Source organism: Miniopterus schreibersii (genome assembly GCF_964146895.1).
Source record: "Miniopterus schreibersii genome assembly, chromosome: 16".
Lineage (NCBI taxonomy): Eukaryota > Metazoa > Chordata > Mammalia > Chiroptera > Miniopteridae > Miniopterus > Miniopterus schreibersii.
The window spans coordinates 12266156-12281579 of NC_138116.1; the positions used below are offsets into that span (position 1 = coordinate 12266156).

Genomic DNA, 15424 nt, shown 5'->3' on the forward strand with positions numbered 1-15424 from the left:
CGGGCAAAAATCCCAAGGTGCCCTAAAAAATGTGTTTAAGTTAATGACAAAAGAAAAACAAAACTCACAAGCTATAAAAGAAAAAGAAATCTGCAACTTGGAAATTAAAAATGAATTTAAAAATTAAAATGTGAAAACTTCTGAAAATTACAAAGGTCTGGTTCCGAAAAGCCTGAATGTACACTCTGGGAGGACACTGATAATGGGGAGGGTCTGCATGTGTAGGGGTAGAAGTGTATAAAGGAAATCTCTGTACCTTCTCCTCAGTTTCGCTGTGACCCTAAAGGTGCCCGTATTTAACGTTTTAAGGAACTGCCAAGCTGTTCTCCAGTGGCAGTTGTGTCTCACATTCCCATAAGCCATGTGTGCTAGTTCCAATCAGCCCACGTCCTCACCGACACTCATCACGCCCTTTCGTACACAGCCACTCTAGCGGGTGTGACGTGGACAGGGGGACTTCTTACCGGGATAGAAAGGCTCTCTATTTTGATTGTGGTAGTAGTTACATAACTGTATCCATCTGGCAAAACTCGTCAAGTCATACACTTAATGAGTTTCGGTGTATGTAAAATTATTTCTCAATAAAGCTCAATGTTTTCTAAAAGACTTACTTAAAACAACTAAGACTTAGTAAATAATGAGTTTTCGCTTTCACACCTAGGAATGTGTTATGATAAATGAACACAGATTCCCAAGACCACAACTTGTCCGATTCACTAAGACACCCACATGCTTTCTTACAGTTCTACAGTAAAAGGCATTCAAACTGTGCTGATAATCATCAGCATCTCCATTACAAGTCTGTTTATTTGGGTCACAATCATTAAGCTCACATGTAATTTAGTTGCTTCATGTTACACCTTTGTTTTTATCTGATCCCAGATATCCGTCCCTAACCCTTTTGAAGTACTTTTAATAGTTTATACGGAGTCCCGCAAAAGGGAAGCGACATTTCTTTTAAAGAGCTGATCTAATTTGGGGTGAACGTAACCTGACTAGACTGCAGCTGTCTTTGTGACATACCTTATCCTGACAGCTTAAAATTTAAAATGCAGTTATGCAGGATAATGGCTTTCCTATATACTGTCCCCGTACGGATTACTTTTAGTGCTCTCCCCCTGTGGACCAAACAACCAAGGACTCCGAGTGCCATGAAAACACTGGGGCAACTGAAGCCATTTTAGAGCTTCCACACGGGAGGAAAGATGGAGAAACAGCTACTTTTCACATATTTCAATGAACACACAGCTGTTTGGTTTCTGCAGAGACATACCCAAGAAACACCTAGATTTGGTCAAAAGTGTGTCCCTGTAATACTGGAAAAACCAAATACTGGGAGACAGCAAGGTCTAAGAGATCAAGGGACAAACTCTAAAGTTCAAATGCCAGCTCCGCCACGTCCCAACCACGGGTCTTCACGCCAGTCACCTAACCTCTCTGAGCTCTAGGTCCCTCGCCAGTGAACTAGGGAATGGCACTCACCCCGCAGAGCAGGGGCAACAATGCGGCGACAGCGCAACGACCACCTAGCGTTCATGTGGAAAAACCAAGCTTTGTTCCTTACTCGATTCGCCTGATTTAGAAATTTACTTCCTCTCTTCTGTTCAGTATACGTCCCTCTCACTACAGCCCCTCACAGGAAAGGTCCCTAATTACAACGTTCAAATAGGTATAAACTGAGAATACTCTTAGATCAATTTTGCAAATTCAACACCATGACATCACAAAAACTAAAACGCTGAAAAAGCAGCACTTCTAAGACATTCTCCCCTAGAAAGACTATTTCTCTGACCAAAAACCATGAACGAAATTTAAGATGGACAGAAGAGAGCATCTGAGATCTTGCTCCCTAGCATATGGTGTCAGTGTAGCTCAAAAAAACACTTATAAAAATTCTCTACAAGTTTGGGCATTTCTTACATTGACATAGGAGGCCTGGTGCTTCATGCTGGTCAATGACCAGTGGAAATGAGTCCTCATTAGCCAACGTCTTGCCTTTAGCACCAGCAGCCTCTTTGGAAAGGGTCCCTGAGATATCTCTTCAGAATAACTGGAGCTCTGAGGACATATTCAGTCTGATCACCATCATATAGACAAAGAAACAGGTCTGGGGAGATGATGTGACTTCCCCCCACACCATATAACTATGACGTGGCAAAGGCCTACGCAGAACTCGGGCCCGGGGGCATGCCTCCCTCCAGCTGCCCCCCTGCCCTCTCTTTACACGCAGCCCTGGGAGCTGGAGGCGTGTGCAGGCTGCCAGGTACATGATGGGGACAGAAGTCCTGCGAGGCTGTTCCACAACAGAAACGACTAGAAATACAAGCAGCACAGGTCTTGCCAAGTGAGAATAAAAGCACTATATTGAGGAGTGACTGACAGCTCGCCCAGCACGGCCGGCCTGCCCAAGGAGCTGCTGGTTTGGAGTTCAGTAACAGGCCAACGCCTCAGTCAAGCAGCAGGAGCTCCCGAGGGAGCTGAGAAACAGGAACCCACCCAAGGGGTAGGACAGTAAAAAGTTAAAACTCGGCCCATCCATATGGCCCCGGACAGCGAAAAAATAAACCACGGCATCCTGTTAGAGGGGGATTCACAGAGAAGGCAGGCTCCTGGGACTAAAAAGAAAGGAAAAAAAGATACAAGACATAATAGACGGACGCTAAGTACTATACCAACTCTGTATAGTTAAGAAGCTGTGTATCTTCAGAATGACCTTGATAATAAAAATCTGACACTAAAACAAACAAACAAAAAAGGCAAACAAGGAAAAGATGAACAGAACATATGTTCCCCGGTTGTAATTTATCTAAGTCACAGGCTTAGCCAAATTTTGTAAAAACCTAAATTATCCCAAGTAGTAAAGGCCTCAGTGATAAAGACTAAGTATTACGAAGAAAAAAAAAATACACAAGGCAAACTGAGAGGTAATTAGAGCAGAAAACATTACAAAAGCTTAAATCTCACAGTTTGGCCATTTAAAATCTCAATAAGCCTGTTTCTTCTTTGCAAGACACTGGTGATGACTATAAGCAAATGTCAGTCAGCCTACTTTTGGAAGGTTGCTAGTGTTTTGGCTGAACACACTGTGTGTGTGTGTGTGTGTGTGTGTGTGTGTTTACAGGATTTGCTTATTTAACCATAGTCATTAAAATTTTACAGGAAAAAAAATTTACGACAAACCTTCTGGAGAAGTTAATCAAAATTTCCGATTTCATGCAGCTGAACAAATCCAACAGCTTTTACTTGAACATGACAAAAACCACCTTTAAGTTGTTTGAAAAGCATGAAACAAGTAGTTTTACTTTAAGAAAAATAATGAAAACTTGACACCTATTTGAAAATTGACAAAAAATAAGCAAACGAGAAAAAGTTATCTGCTCATGTTTGTGTCTAGAAAACTACTTTCAGCCATTTGTGTCATTAAAAGCCAGTAACAATATTTTTGAGTGCATGGCTGGACTGTTTACAATATTACAAACTTCAGAAAATGCTTGGCATTTATATTCCACTAGGAAAAAATGGGTTGGATCTTAAGGTTTTTTTAAACCTTTTAATATTTTGAGATGTGAAATTGCAAATTCCTTGGGTAACAGAACAAAAAATAATAGTACCTTTCCGGCAGTGAGTCACAATGAAATAATCTACAAGAAATAAGCCGAGTTGGCTACCCACTATTTTGTATGAGTATCAGAAATTTGGCTCATAGACACTTAAGGACACTATATCTCCAAAGAATCCAACTAGTCTCTGAATAGAAACCCTAGCTTATAAAAATTTATTCTAAAATATTCTTACGTAGAGAAAGTTCAGGTACTCGGTTATAAAGATAACAAATAAGGTTGAATCTGCATTTCTCAAAAATCTTGTTCAGGTTCAAGGCCAAAATGATCATCCTTCTGCATGAGCACATGCCTAATATAATTCCTAATACAATTATAAGCTCTATTAAAGTCAAAACAGTGTTACCCATTTTGTCACTGACAAATGATTTTTTAAAATGCTTTACACAAAAGTATAGTTATAGTTTCTCTTTTGTAAGATACTGAATAAGTTGACTTTGGGGCACTGTTCATATTCCACATATTCTGCAAGGCACTGCACAGAATGCACTGCTCCTGTGATTCCAAACACATCACAGCAGCAAAAGGACAGTAACAAAGAATAGATTTTTCAAAACAAAAAAACTCTGAATAAAGACAATTTTATCTTTCTAATATTTACAACTTTTCTTTAAAAATATTTTTATTGCTTTCAGAGAGAGGAAGGGAGAGGGAGAGAGAGAAAGAGAAACATCAATGATGACAGTCACTGATCAGCTGCCTCCTGCACGCCCCCTACTGGGGATCGAGCCCGCAACCTGGGCATGTGCCCTGACCTGGAATCAAATTGATCTCCTGGCTCCTGGGTCAACGCTCAACCGCTGTACCACACGGGCCGGGCCTTTTATTTATTTTTTCTTGCCTTATTGTATTAGCTAGGGCCTGCATTCTTTGGTAAATAGAAGTTTTGACGGAGGCCATCCCAAATTTAAAATATCACTATTGAGTATGGTGTTGGCTTTAGATTTTTTATAGGTAATCTTTATCATACTGACGATGTTTCTTTCTATTCCTAATTTGCTAAAAAATGTTTTTTTAATCATGACTATTAAATTTTATCAATGGTTTTTTTCCACTTCTGTTGAGAGATCATATGGGTTTTCTTCTTCATTCTATTAATATGGTGAGTTACAATGATTACTTTTCAAATGTTAACCCATGTTATAGGCCTGGAATATCTGTCACTTGGTCCTGATGTATAATTCTTTCCATATATCACTGGATTCTATTTGGTAATATTTATATGTAAATTACACCAAGGGAGGGAGGGAGGGAGGGAGGGAGGTATTGGGTGTGTAAAAGTGAGGATAAAAAATTTACATGCAAAAAAAAGAAAAACATGACAGCAGAACAGAATTATTTAATAGAAGAGTTAGTAATCCTCATTGAGACAATCTCCCCAAAAGGACAGAAAACAAATTAATTTTTAATTAATCATTCTAGGGGGTGTAACAGCCAAATAATACAAGTACCAGAAAGAGGGAACCAAAAGAAAACTTAGAAAACATCAAAAGAGCAATTTTATTTTTTAATTTGTTTAATATATCTTTTTTGATTACAGAGAGAGGAAAGGAGTGGGAGAGAGAGAGATAGAAACATCAATGATGAGAGTCATTGATCAAGCCCGCAACCGGGCATGTGCCCTGACCGGGAATCGAACCCCAATCGCCTGGATCCTAGGTCGACGCTCAACCGCTGAGCCACGCCCGGCCGGGCTCAAAAGAGCAATTTTAAGAAATTTCCTCAAAATTATGTGTAGTACCTACATTTCCACATTGAAGGGGCCCTGGCAATGTATGGACCAAGAAACAAAATTGCAAAGTTTCAAAATGGTGGGAACAAAGCCAACATTCTACTGGACGCTGGAGAGAAAAACAAGCCAGATACAAAGAAAAAGGTATGAAAATGGCTTCAGACTCTTCACCTGTAACACTAGACCAACGCCTTCAAAATTCTGAAGTAACGTTACTTACAAACAAGTATTTGTTACCCAGCCAAATTATCAATCAAGGTTATGGAAGAATAAAGACATCTTCAGACAAACAAGATCTACCACACATCAGCCCCAGCCAGAGTGGCTCGGTTGGCTGCGCGCTGTCCCAGGAACCAGGAGGTCACCGGTTCAATTCCCGGTCAGGGCACATGCCCAGGTTGCAGGCTCCATCCCCATTAGGGGGCGTGCAGGAGGCAGCCAATCCTTGTTTCTCTCTCCCTCTTCCTTCCTCCCTCTCTAAAAAATTAATAAAAAAATTTTTTAAAAAAGATCTAATACACATCCTTTTTCAGGAAACTTCTTAAGGACTTATTCCATCAAAATGAACACATAAAGCAAATGGGCAAAAGAGAGGAATGGGGTACTGTTTTTCCATTACAAATTTTATGTGATCAGTTGCATATATAACTTTAATGAAAACAAATGTAAAACAATTAGCCAAATACAATAAATGAGACATGTAATTTTTGCAAGTCATAACAGAACATTTAGCTATGTGAACTTACATTTTAAATCTAATATTTTTTAAAGTAAGCATATTATAGTAGTGGGGGAGTCTTTTTTTAATTAAACAAAGTAAATTAAACACACTCAAATTCTACTAGCAATATTAACTTTTATAGCTTTATACTCTCTCATGAAGAATCTGCCCAAAGCAAAAAATTGAAAAAAGCTGAACATTCATTATTGACATAAACAAAAGAGCTTCATAAATGAAATGAAGGGGCGGGGAATTTTCCTCTGTCAGTTGCATGCAAATGAAACAAAGACGTGGCACAGTCCTTCAGTAATAAAGTTCTTCTTGAGTCTAACCACCCAAAGAGAGAGCTGACTATTCAAAAAAAAGCCTTCCAGAAAATAATGTTCTATACTCATCTTTGTCAAAAGACTTCACCAAAACAAAAATACAACCGAAAATGGAGCAAGGGAGTGAGAGTGCAAAGGAGAGACAGAAAAACAGAGCTGAAATCTGTATATGCCACAGAGTTCAACGACAAGGAGAGAAACTTCCACATGACTTCAGGATACTGCCTTACTACGTCCACCCTTCCCATGTCAATTAGGCAGATTTAATCACCACATTAATCCCTAACATATTACTTATGTACATGGTAGTTTTAATAAACATTCTCACCAATTTAGAGAATTAACTGCTTAAAGAACTATAACAAGAAATATTTCCCTACTTCTGGATAAACTTTAAAAACATAAAGAATTAAAACATTTTAATACCCTCTTCTTAAAAAGGTTTTAAAGTACGCAAATAATATTAATAGCATTGTTTTCAGCGCCCATGTGAAAACACTGAGTGAACACAGACAAGTTAATGAGAAAATACAGCATTTAGAAAGCTCAGATCACTAGAGTCAGGAGTTACTTAGGCATCCAAATAGCAGATTTAATTTTAAAATGTACTTGATTTTTTTAAAAAATAAAAATAAAGCATGATACTTAAATACAACATTAAGAAGTATTAAAGCAGAGATCCAAGGTCAAAAGCCAGAAGCTGTACTTCTGACATAGCTGGAAACGCAGGCAGCAGACTCATCTATAATCAAGATGATGATGAAAAACCAAGCTCTCCGAGGCAGTAAGCATAACTGTAAAGCAAAGCAAGACACAAGAACAACAGAGACCTGGGGAACCCCCAGCGCAGCGAGCTAAACCAGGCACGTAACAAAAGCGGCAGTCAGCAAGGAAGGGGCCTGCAGGGGCCATGCCCCGAAAACCGGGAGAGAAGAGGCTTGGGGAGAGAGCCAGCCAAGTCAGGGGCTCCATCAACATCAAAGAGGGTGAGATAAATCAAAAGCACTGCCGAAAGTGAATGGCCATGTTGAATTGGTTAAGATCACCTATTTCCATCTCAACGGACGGGACGAAGAGTTTATCTTGGGGGAGGAGGAGGGGTAGAGACGCTTGGAAGAAAACAGACTTTAGTTATCATTCTTGCTGTCTGTAGTCCAAGACCAATAAAAGAGAAACTCTGAGTGATTTGTTTCTTCTTAAGGGCTACACTCACCAAACTGCGGAGCAGGCAAGATTCTAGCCGCTCGAATTGGGCCATGTCGGACCGAAAAGAGCTCCTGTGCTTCCCCACTGATCTGCAAAAGAAGGCAGGAAAATTTTCAGTAAACGAAAACACCGGGCGGAACATTAATATATGAAAATGAGATCTCCTAAATGTTACCATCATTTATTGTCTCAAATGTAACACACACACACACACACACACACACACACACATTTATGGTTAATCATACACATTAAATATATTCCTAATTAAGTTATTAATATCTTTCGAAAACTGTAAGAGCATGCACTTGATATGACTAGCAGAACAAATGGTCTGTTCTGGAAGTCTCTTTAATAAACCACTATAAGTCAGCGCAGGTCCTGCAGGACTGCCTTCCATTTTAAAGCAAAGCAACTATGATTTTTTATTAGTATTCAGTTTCCCATACAAGAAAAAAGATAAATACTCTTAATTATTTTCAAAAGTAGATCTTAAATGTTGTAGTAAATCTCACAAATGCATTGTAAAAGAGAAAAGGCAAAATACATTGCAAAGAACACTGAGGTGAAATGTCAATGACCTAGTTACCCGTTAGGGTTCTGCAACTAACTACCTGTTAACGACTTTGAGTAAATCATTTAACCTCTATAGAAATTTTTTATATTCCTTTTTCTTTCTTGAACACATTTTAATAAAAGCTGTATATATTCAAGGTGCATAATGGGATGAATCAATAGACATATACATAGTAAAATGATTACTGCAGTCATCTCCTGAGAGTTACCTTTTTTGTGTGATGAGAACACCTGAAATCTACCTCTCAGCATTTTTCCAGTATTCAATACAGTATTATTAACTATAGTCACCACGCCTGAACATCAGATCTCTGGACTTATTCATACTAAATGACTACAACTTTGGACCCTTTGACCAGCATCTCCCCATTTCCCCCACCTCCCCTCCCCTAAGCCTATTCTTTTGCATTTATAAACTGAGAAGGTAAAGGTGCTAAAAGACAAAGGTACTTTTAATTTCAATATTCTATGAATAAAAAATATGGAAGCATCATTAAATGTCATCATTTTTATTATACACATAACACTATATAATGACCATTTATTGAGTCACATCAGATTTATTACTCAGATATAGAGTACAGTAACCCATTAATCCACAAGTAAAAGGGATATACTAATACATGTGTCAAGTGTGGAAAAACAATTGTTTCTCAAAATTAGTGATTCAAGAGAAAAGTTTGTTGCTAATTGAAATATTGAGTAGATTAAATTTGAATTAGTTGAGAAAGGCCTTCCAGACTGCTTTAAGTGGTAATGTAGTTCCCAATACATTTTTATTTTTTTCCCAATACATTTTCATAATTGTCAATTGTTTGATGGAATATGTAATATCAGATAGGGAAAATGGCAAACATTATACAACTAGTTCCAAATACTCAAAAACTTTAAACAGATATAATAATGATAAACATTCAAGAGAGGAAACATGCTGATGGTATTTTTTTTAAATAGGCCTGCCAGACAAGCAGTTTAAGATATCAACAGTGTATACATTATAAAATAAAAGGCTTATAAATCTTCCAATATTAAACTATAAATCTGTAGAGCTGCCTTTTAGATTAACTACTTTTTTAGATCTTCATCTTCTATCAGAATTTAAGTGCAGCAACCTATAAATATTTTTGTTTCTTATAAATGTTAAATTATGGTAATGCCTAAAGAGCCATCATACTCATTTTGCTTATAAAAATTATTACAACTTATTTATTGGCCACAATGGCAAATCCCTCTAATAGCACCTGGGATGCAGAGATATGAGGAACGCTTGGCTCTCAAACTAACTATGCAACAATAGCACCACCTATCACCAATTAAACACAAAGCCTATAAACTCAGCATAGCAAACTAAGAATTTTCTTTCTACAGATTCCTTTGAGAACATGAATTTTGTAAATGAAAACCATGGCCATTATATACTGTAGCTCTTAAGTCTACATTTCATTATTATAGAATAAAATTTTAAATTTAGAAAAACCTTTAAAAGTCATTTTGTTTGACACCCAAAGCAGTAATTACACACTGTCTGACATCTAAAAATCACCATCTCTTTGATTTTAAGCATACTTTCACCGAAGGGATGTCACTAATGTTATCCAGTTTTATTATAGATTCATTATTGGCTCTCTCCACCAAACATGCCAAGTCATTTACTTTTGGAAAATAAATTGTCTGTTGGGCAATGGATAAATAATACTCTTCTTCAATATACATATTATTTCTTATATTAACAAGGAAATAAAAAATAGAACTTGCATTGAAATTGTAATCAGAGTGCTGAAAACCACTTCCCACTATCACAAATAACGTTTATACCTATAACAAATCATAGTACTCTAACACAAAATCTGCCCTATTCTATTATTTCCATATGCCGCAGGTCTAGCACTTAACTTTTGGTTATATCAAATAAAGCCCTAAAGTTTAAAAAAATTAGTCAGGTTTAGCTGAGCTGCTGTACTAAATTACACTAAATAAAAATAAGAATGAAACGAGCCTGCCTTGGCATACTCACAATATAACAAACATTTGTTATCACTGGACTGATACACAAGAGCTTACTTTGATACAGAAAAACCTTCGGAAATCTCAACACACAATGTTTTTCAGAGTAATGGCTTTCAAAACAAACCTAAATGCCAGCTTCTACTCTAAACCCCTCTTTAAATGTACAGCAACAAACAGGTAGGAAAAATAACATTAGGACTGATTATAAAATGCTTCCTCACATTCATTACCCGTCCTTTACTGCCTCTAAGTTAAAGGTCCTAGAAGCTTTGTTTAATTATAAGATAAGGGAAGGAAGAGGGGAAGAAACATTGTCACTATTTATAGACATTTGTGAATATGTTAAAATCAAGATTGGTATAAGCATAATTCTAAAGTATCCTAAGTGAGTCATAAATGTCAGGCTTCCCAGAGAGAACAGTGTGTGTAAGTTCTATCCTGGACTATTCTAGAACAAAGACACCGCTAAGAACGTGTATACAGATAAGATGGGCACATTTTAGAAAGGACACAGAGGATGGACATGTCCTTACAGGCTCTGCTTTAGCTGCCATTTTCGAGTGCCTCTAATATTTTATACAGTATATGTTCACTGGTAATTTTGCTCTCAAGTAAGTGTCAAAACTGATTACATTTATTAAAGGCTTTCAAAGCGATTTTTAGGTTTCTTAAAGAGAGCTCACTGAAAATGGCAAAGAACCTCAGAGATGAGGATTTTCTAGATCCTAAACAGAATCACCAGGAGCTGTAAATTCACTTTTAAACCAACAATAATAATAAATCCAAGGGCAGAGCTACAAGGAAGGAGCGCACCGAGCAATGTTCCACCTTCCTGGCAACTGCGGTTACTTGGGGAGAGGAGGAAAGCTCTCCAATCGCTCCTCATGGGTCTTTGCCTTTGTTCTTACTGGCATTTTAATTTCTGATGACAGACTTTTGTTGTTTGGAGCATAAACCGGACGTACCAGTTTGGAGGCACAATAAGGAGAACAAAGAATGATTTGTTCACACTGTAGGAAAAAAATCTTTTCCAACCATAGAAAATAGCTTTCGCATGGTGAAAATATGCAAATTACATACCAAACCAAAAAAGATGGGGGGAAAGTACAAGTTTAGAATCTCACAACTCAATCTAAGGCAAGAGGAAATTATAACAGCCGAGACAATAATACATACAGAGAAAAGGCTATAAAAGTTGTGGGAGAGCTTTATAAGGGCTTTTAGAGAGTTCTAAAAGCAACTGAAGGTCAGCTAGCCCTCAGAACCAAACTGGTTTCTGAAACCCTGATGGCCCTTCGGACATATCTGACTGCAAAATAGAAAATTCAATCAAATACCAAGGACAATAACACTGATGCTTCACAACGACGCAGAATCAGGACAAGAGTACACATTTACTCCCCAGCTACCCTTCAGACACTGGCCAAATGGAGAAGTGTGGTCTGCAATTGATTCTTTTTAGCAAACTTTATTAAAAGAGGACAGACATAAAAATAAGGCATCAATCATATGCATAGGTACAACTTAATAAATTTCCAATGTTAATACACTTCTGTTACCAGCACAGACATAAGAAACAGAACATTAAGGGGCGTCCCCCACGCCCCTTCCCAGTCACAAACCCATCTCAAAAACCATAACCACTATCCTGAACTTGTAATACTTACATAAGTTTTACTTGTAAAACTTTATTTAAATGAAATCACATGTTATGTATAGTAGTTCCCCCTTATCTGTAGGGATATCGTTCCAAGACCCTCAGTGGGTGCCTGAAACCATGGATGGTACTCAACTCTGCATGTACACCATTTTTTTCCTATAATACATACCTCTGATAAAGTTTAATATATAAATCAGGCACAGTAAGAGATTAATAGGAACGAATAAAATAAAGCAACGATAACAATATACTATAATAAAAAAATTTTTTTCAGATTATCCTTCGAACCAACTGTAAAAACTTGCCAAATACCTCATTAATTAATGAGTTAAATAAAACTTATGACACGTGCCCAGCCAGGCGTGGCTCAATGGTTGAGCACTGACCTAGGATCCAGGCGATCAGGGTTAGATTCCTGGTCAGGGCACATGCCCGGGGTTGGGGGCTCCATCCCCAGCAGGGGGCGTGCAGGGGGCAGCCGATCAATGACTCTCATCATTGATGTTTCTCTCTCTCTCCCTCTCCCTTCCTCTCTCTGAAATCAATAAAGATATATATTTTTTTTTAAATTATGACGTGTCCATTTTATAGTTGTGAGCATCATGATTTTACCATTTTTTAAATAATGTCATAAAAAATACTACTATAAATATTCTTGCACATGTCATTTGGTGGACACATTTCTTCTGGGTGTGCTAGCTTCTATATTAGAAATATGTGCATATTTGGTAGATTTTAACAAAATATTTTACCCGTTACATTTCCACCAGCAATGTCAGAGCTCTGCCTGCTGCTCACCCTCTCCAGCAGTTAGTGCCGGCCGGCCGTTCCGGTGGGTGTTCAGTAGGATTCACACTGTGGTTTTAATTTGCATTTTCTTCATGGCTAAGGAATTGCTTTCATATGCTTACTGGAACTTAGTTAAACTACTTCATGAGTGACTGTTAAAGCCTCTTGCCCAATACAGTTGCCTGATTCTAAAAGATTATGGATTTAAATTTATTGCACCCAGTGAACAAAATGTATAAATCAGTCTCTGGAAAAGCAAGGCTCCTCAAACTAAACAGAGCAGCAGTCTTTATTACAGCAGCCCTCCTCCCGGGCAGACGCCGGACCACGTTTGTCCGAAGGGCCTGGATTTCCAGAGGTGTGTGCGCGTGAGAAGCAATACCGACCCTGAGTGAGGTCCGCGAACCAGCACGCAGCTCCGGAAAAAGGCAGAGCCTCTGAACCTACCCAATTTGTCATTTAATTCCAGATCCAGTCACGAGCAACCTTTCCACCCAACTGAGGTACAAATGCTTGGATTATACTAAAATGACATCCCGTGACATAAAAAAATATTGATTTGTAAAAACTTCATATAAACGTTCAAAGCAAATTCAGTCGCTGCTAAAATCGCTGTTTCCCCATAACTCAAGCAGTTCCAACACGAATCATAATGATTAGCAGTTCTTTTTCTTCACAGATACTTTAACAAGCTTTAATCTTTAGAAGAAAAAAAATTAAAAGAAGTACTGATTTACCTGTTTTTCAAAATGGCTACATCTTACGTAGCAAATCACTTCTAGGCTGGAAATATGAATTAAAAGACCAAGCTTAAGCCACCAGACACGAAAGACAACAGCAAAAGAATTCCTCGTGTGTAACTCAAGCGCATCCTGACTTTCAGTCAAGTCTCTCATGGAGCCCTGGCGGGTGGCTCGGCTGGCTGAGGCACCGCCGCATGTGCCCAAAAGGTTGCGGGTTCGATCCCCAGTCAGGGCACATTCGGGGAGGCAACTGATCGATGTTTCTTTCTCTCTCTCTTTCCCTCTCTCTCTCCCCCACTTCCCCTTTCTCTAAAATCAATAAACATATCCTCGAGGATAAAAATCATATATATATTTTCTTCTTTCATGTCAAAGTTCTCTAGACAATAACGGCTCTGGTTCCCCTAGGAAGTCTAAAGCAGTAAAAGCAGTCAACAGGTGGGACCCTGGAAGGTTTTTGGTTGTTTTTTTCCCTCCCCAAAATAATGGCCTATGGCAACAATGCCAAATATGTACAACATGCCAGTTCATCAGTTACGAGTATCACACAGCAACAACATCAATGATTCTAACAGTTTATAAATCTGACTTCTGTTTATTAACTATACAAATTTGCTAAATCTGAGTTTGGCTTTTAAAATAAGGGTGATGACATATCTATCTAACAAGGCAACTGTGTTAAATTGTGTATTTAAAATACATAACACATAGTTGGCACTCAAAAGATAGCTAAATCAAGAAGATGCCTGCTGAATGAATGAACTGATAAATAACTGAGCCTGTACTGGCCTCATCATTCAATCTCAGTGGTATTTAGTGTAATCTGCCATTGCCCCACTGTTCTCAGAGCATGTTAATATTTAATACCTGGAAATCTGTTAATGCCATATCACAAAACACACTTCGGTACAACTCATTCTTGAGCCCACTGATGTATTGCTTCCTGCACTTTACCAAGATGATAGGCAGCACCTCGTCTGTGCACCAGTTTTTATCACACTAATCGTCACACTCCTGCTTCAAGGCCAAGGCAGTATCTCCAGCCTCTGGGACAAATACCCCACACTCGTTCCAACCTTTAAGTGTTCATATGATGTTTTTACCTGCAACAGGTTTTCTTACCAACAGTGACGTAAAAACAGCCCATGTAAATGAACAAATGCAGAGTTATCCATCTTTTCTAACTGTTTCACATGGACTAACTGTACACACACAACTGAAAAGAAGTTCCTTAAAAAGATCATCATTTAGTCCTGGCCGGGTGGCAAAGTTGGTTAAATGATATTGTCCCAATAGGCCAACATTGTGAGTTCGATCCCCGGTCAGGGCACATACAAAAATCAAGCAATGAATCCATGAACAAATGAAACGACGACTTGATGTTTCTCAGTCTCCCTCTCTCTCTCTATCCCTCCCACCCCCGGCCTTCTTCTAAAATTAATAATTTTTAAGAGATCATCGTTTATTAGTTTTAAAGTTCAAAAGTAGCACCAAATAAAACTTTTTCATTAAGGAGGAAAATGTTGACTGTGGACTTTAGTTATTAATACTGTGTCAATACTGATTCGATTTTCAAATGCACCTCACTAGTGTACTTTCCACTAAATTTTTATATAAAACTAAAACTGTTAAAAAATAATATATACAGGTGGGGCAAAAGCAGGTTTACAGTTGTGAGTATGCAAAACAGTTTATTCCTGTATTATTATTTATTAATTATTGTATTATTTTCCTTATGAACTGTAAATCTACTTTTGCCCCATATATAAATTTTAACATTCCTTGATACCCCCTACCCCCAAAATAGGGCTAAAAGGTAAAAAATATACAGAAATGGAGGGAATGAATATAAAATGATGTCTTATACTAAGGAATTCAGTTCCTAAAGCAACAAAAGGGCCTCACGTAGCCTATTTAAATATATAAGTATATAGTTATCACTTTGCTGTTTCACATGTACTAATCATACAGACACTACAACTGAATTGATGAAGTCCCTTAAAAATTTTTTTTCATTACTTTGTTTTAACTTAAAAAGCCACAA

The 15424-nt window shown here is 37.9% G+C and overlaps 1 protein-coding gene across 10 annotated transcripts in view; it reads right to left on the reverse strand.

Moving 5' to 3' along the window:
• The window catches only part of BCAS3 (BCAS3 microtubule associated cell migration factor), a 421342-nt gene that overhangs the window by 378666 nt on the left and 27252 nt on the right, over positions 1 to 15424 (reverse strand). For all 10 annotated transcript variants that reach the window (XM_081160910.1, XM_081160913.1, XM_081160909.1 and 7 more), the window contains exon 6: positions 7613 to 7694. In XM_081160910.1, the coding sequence (XP_081017036.1) occupies positions 7613 to 7694 (82 nt within the window). The remainder of the gene's footprint in view (positions 1 to 7612; positions 7695 to 15424) is intronic.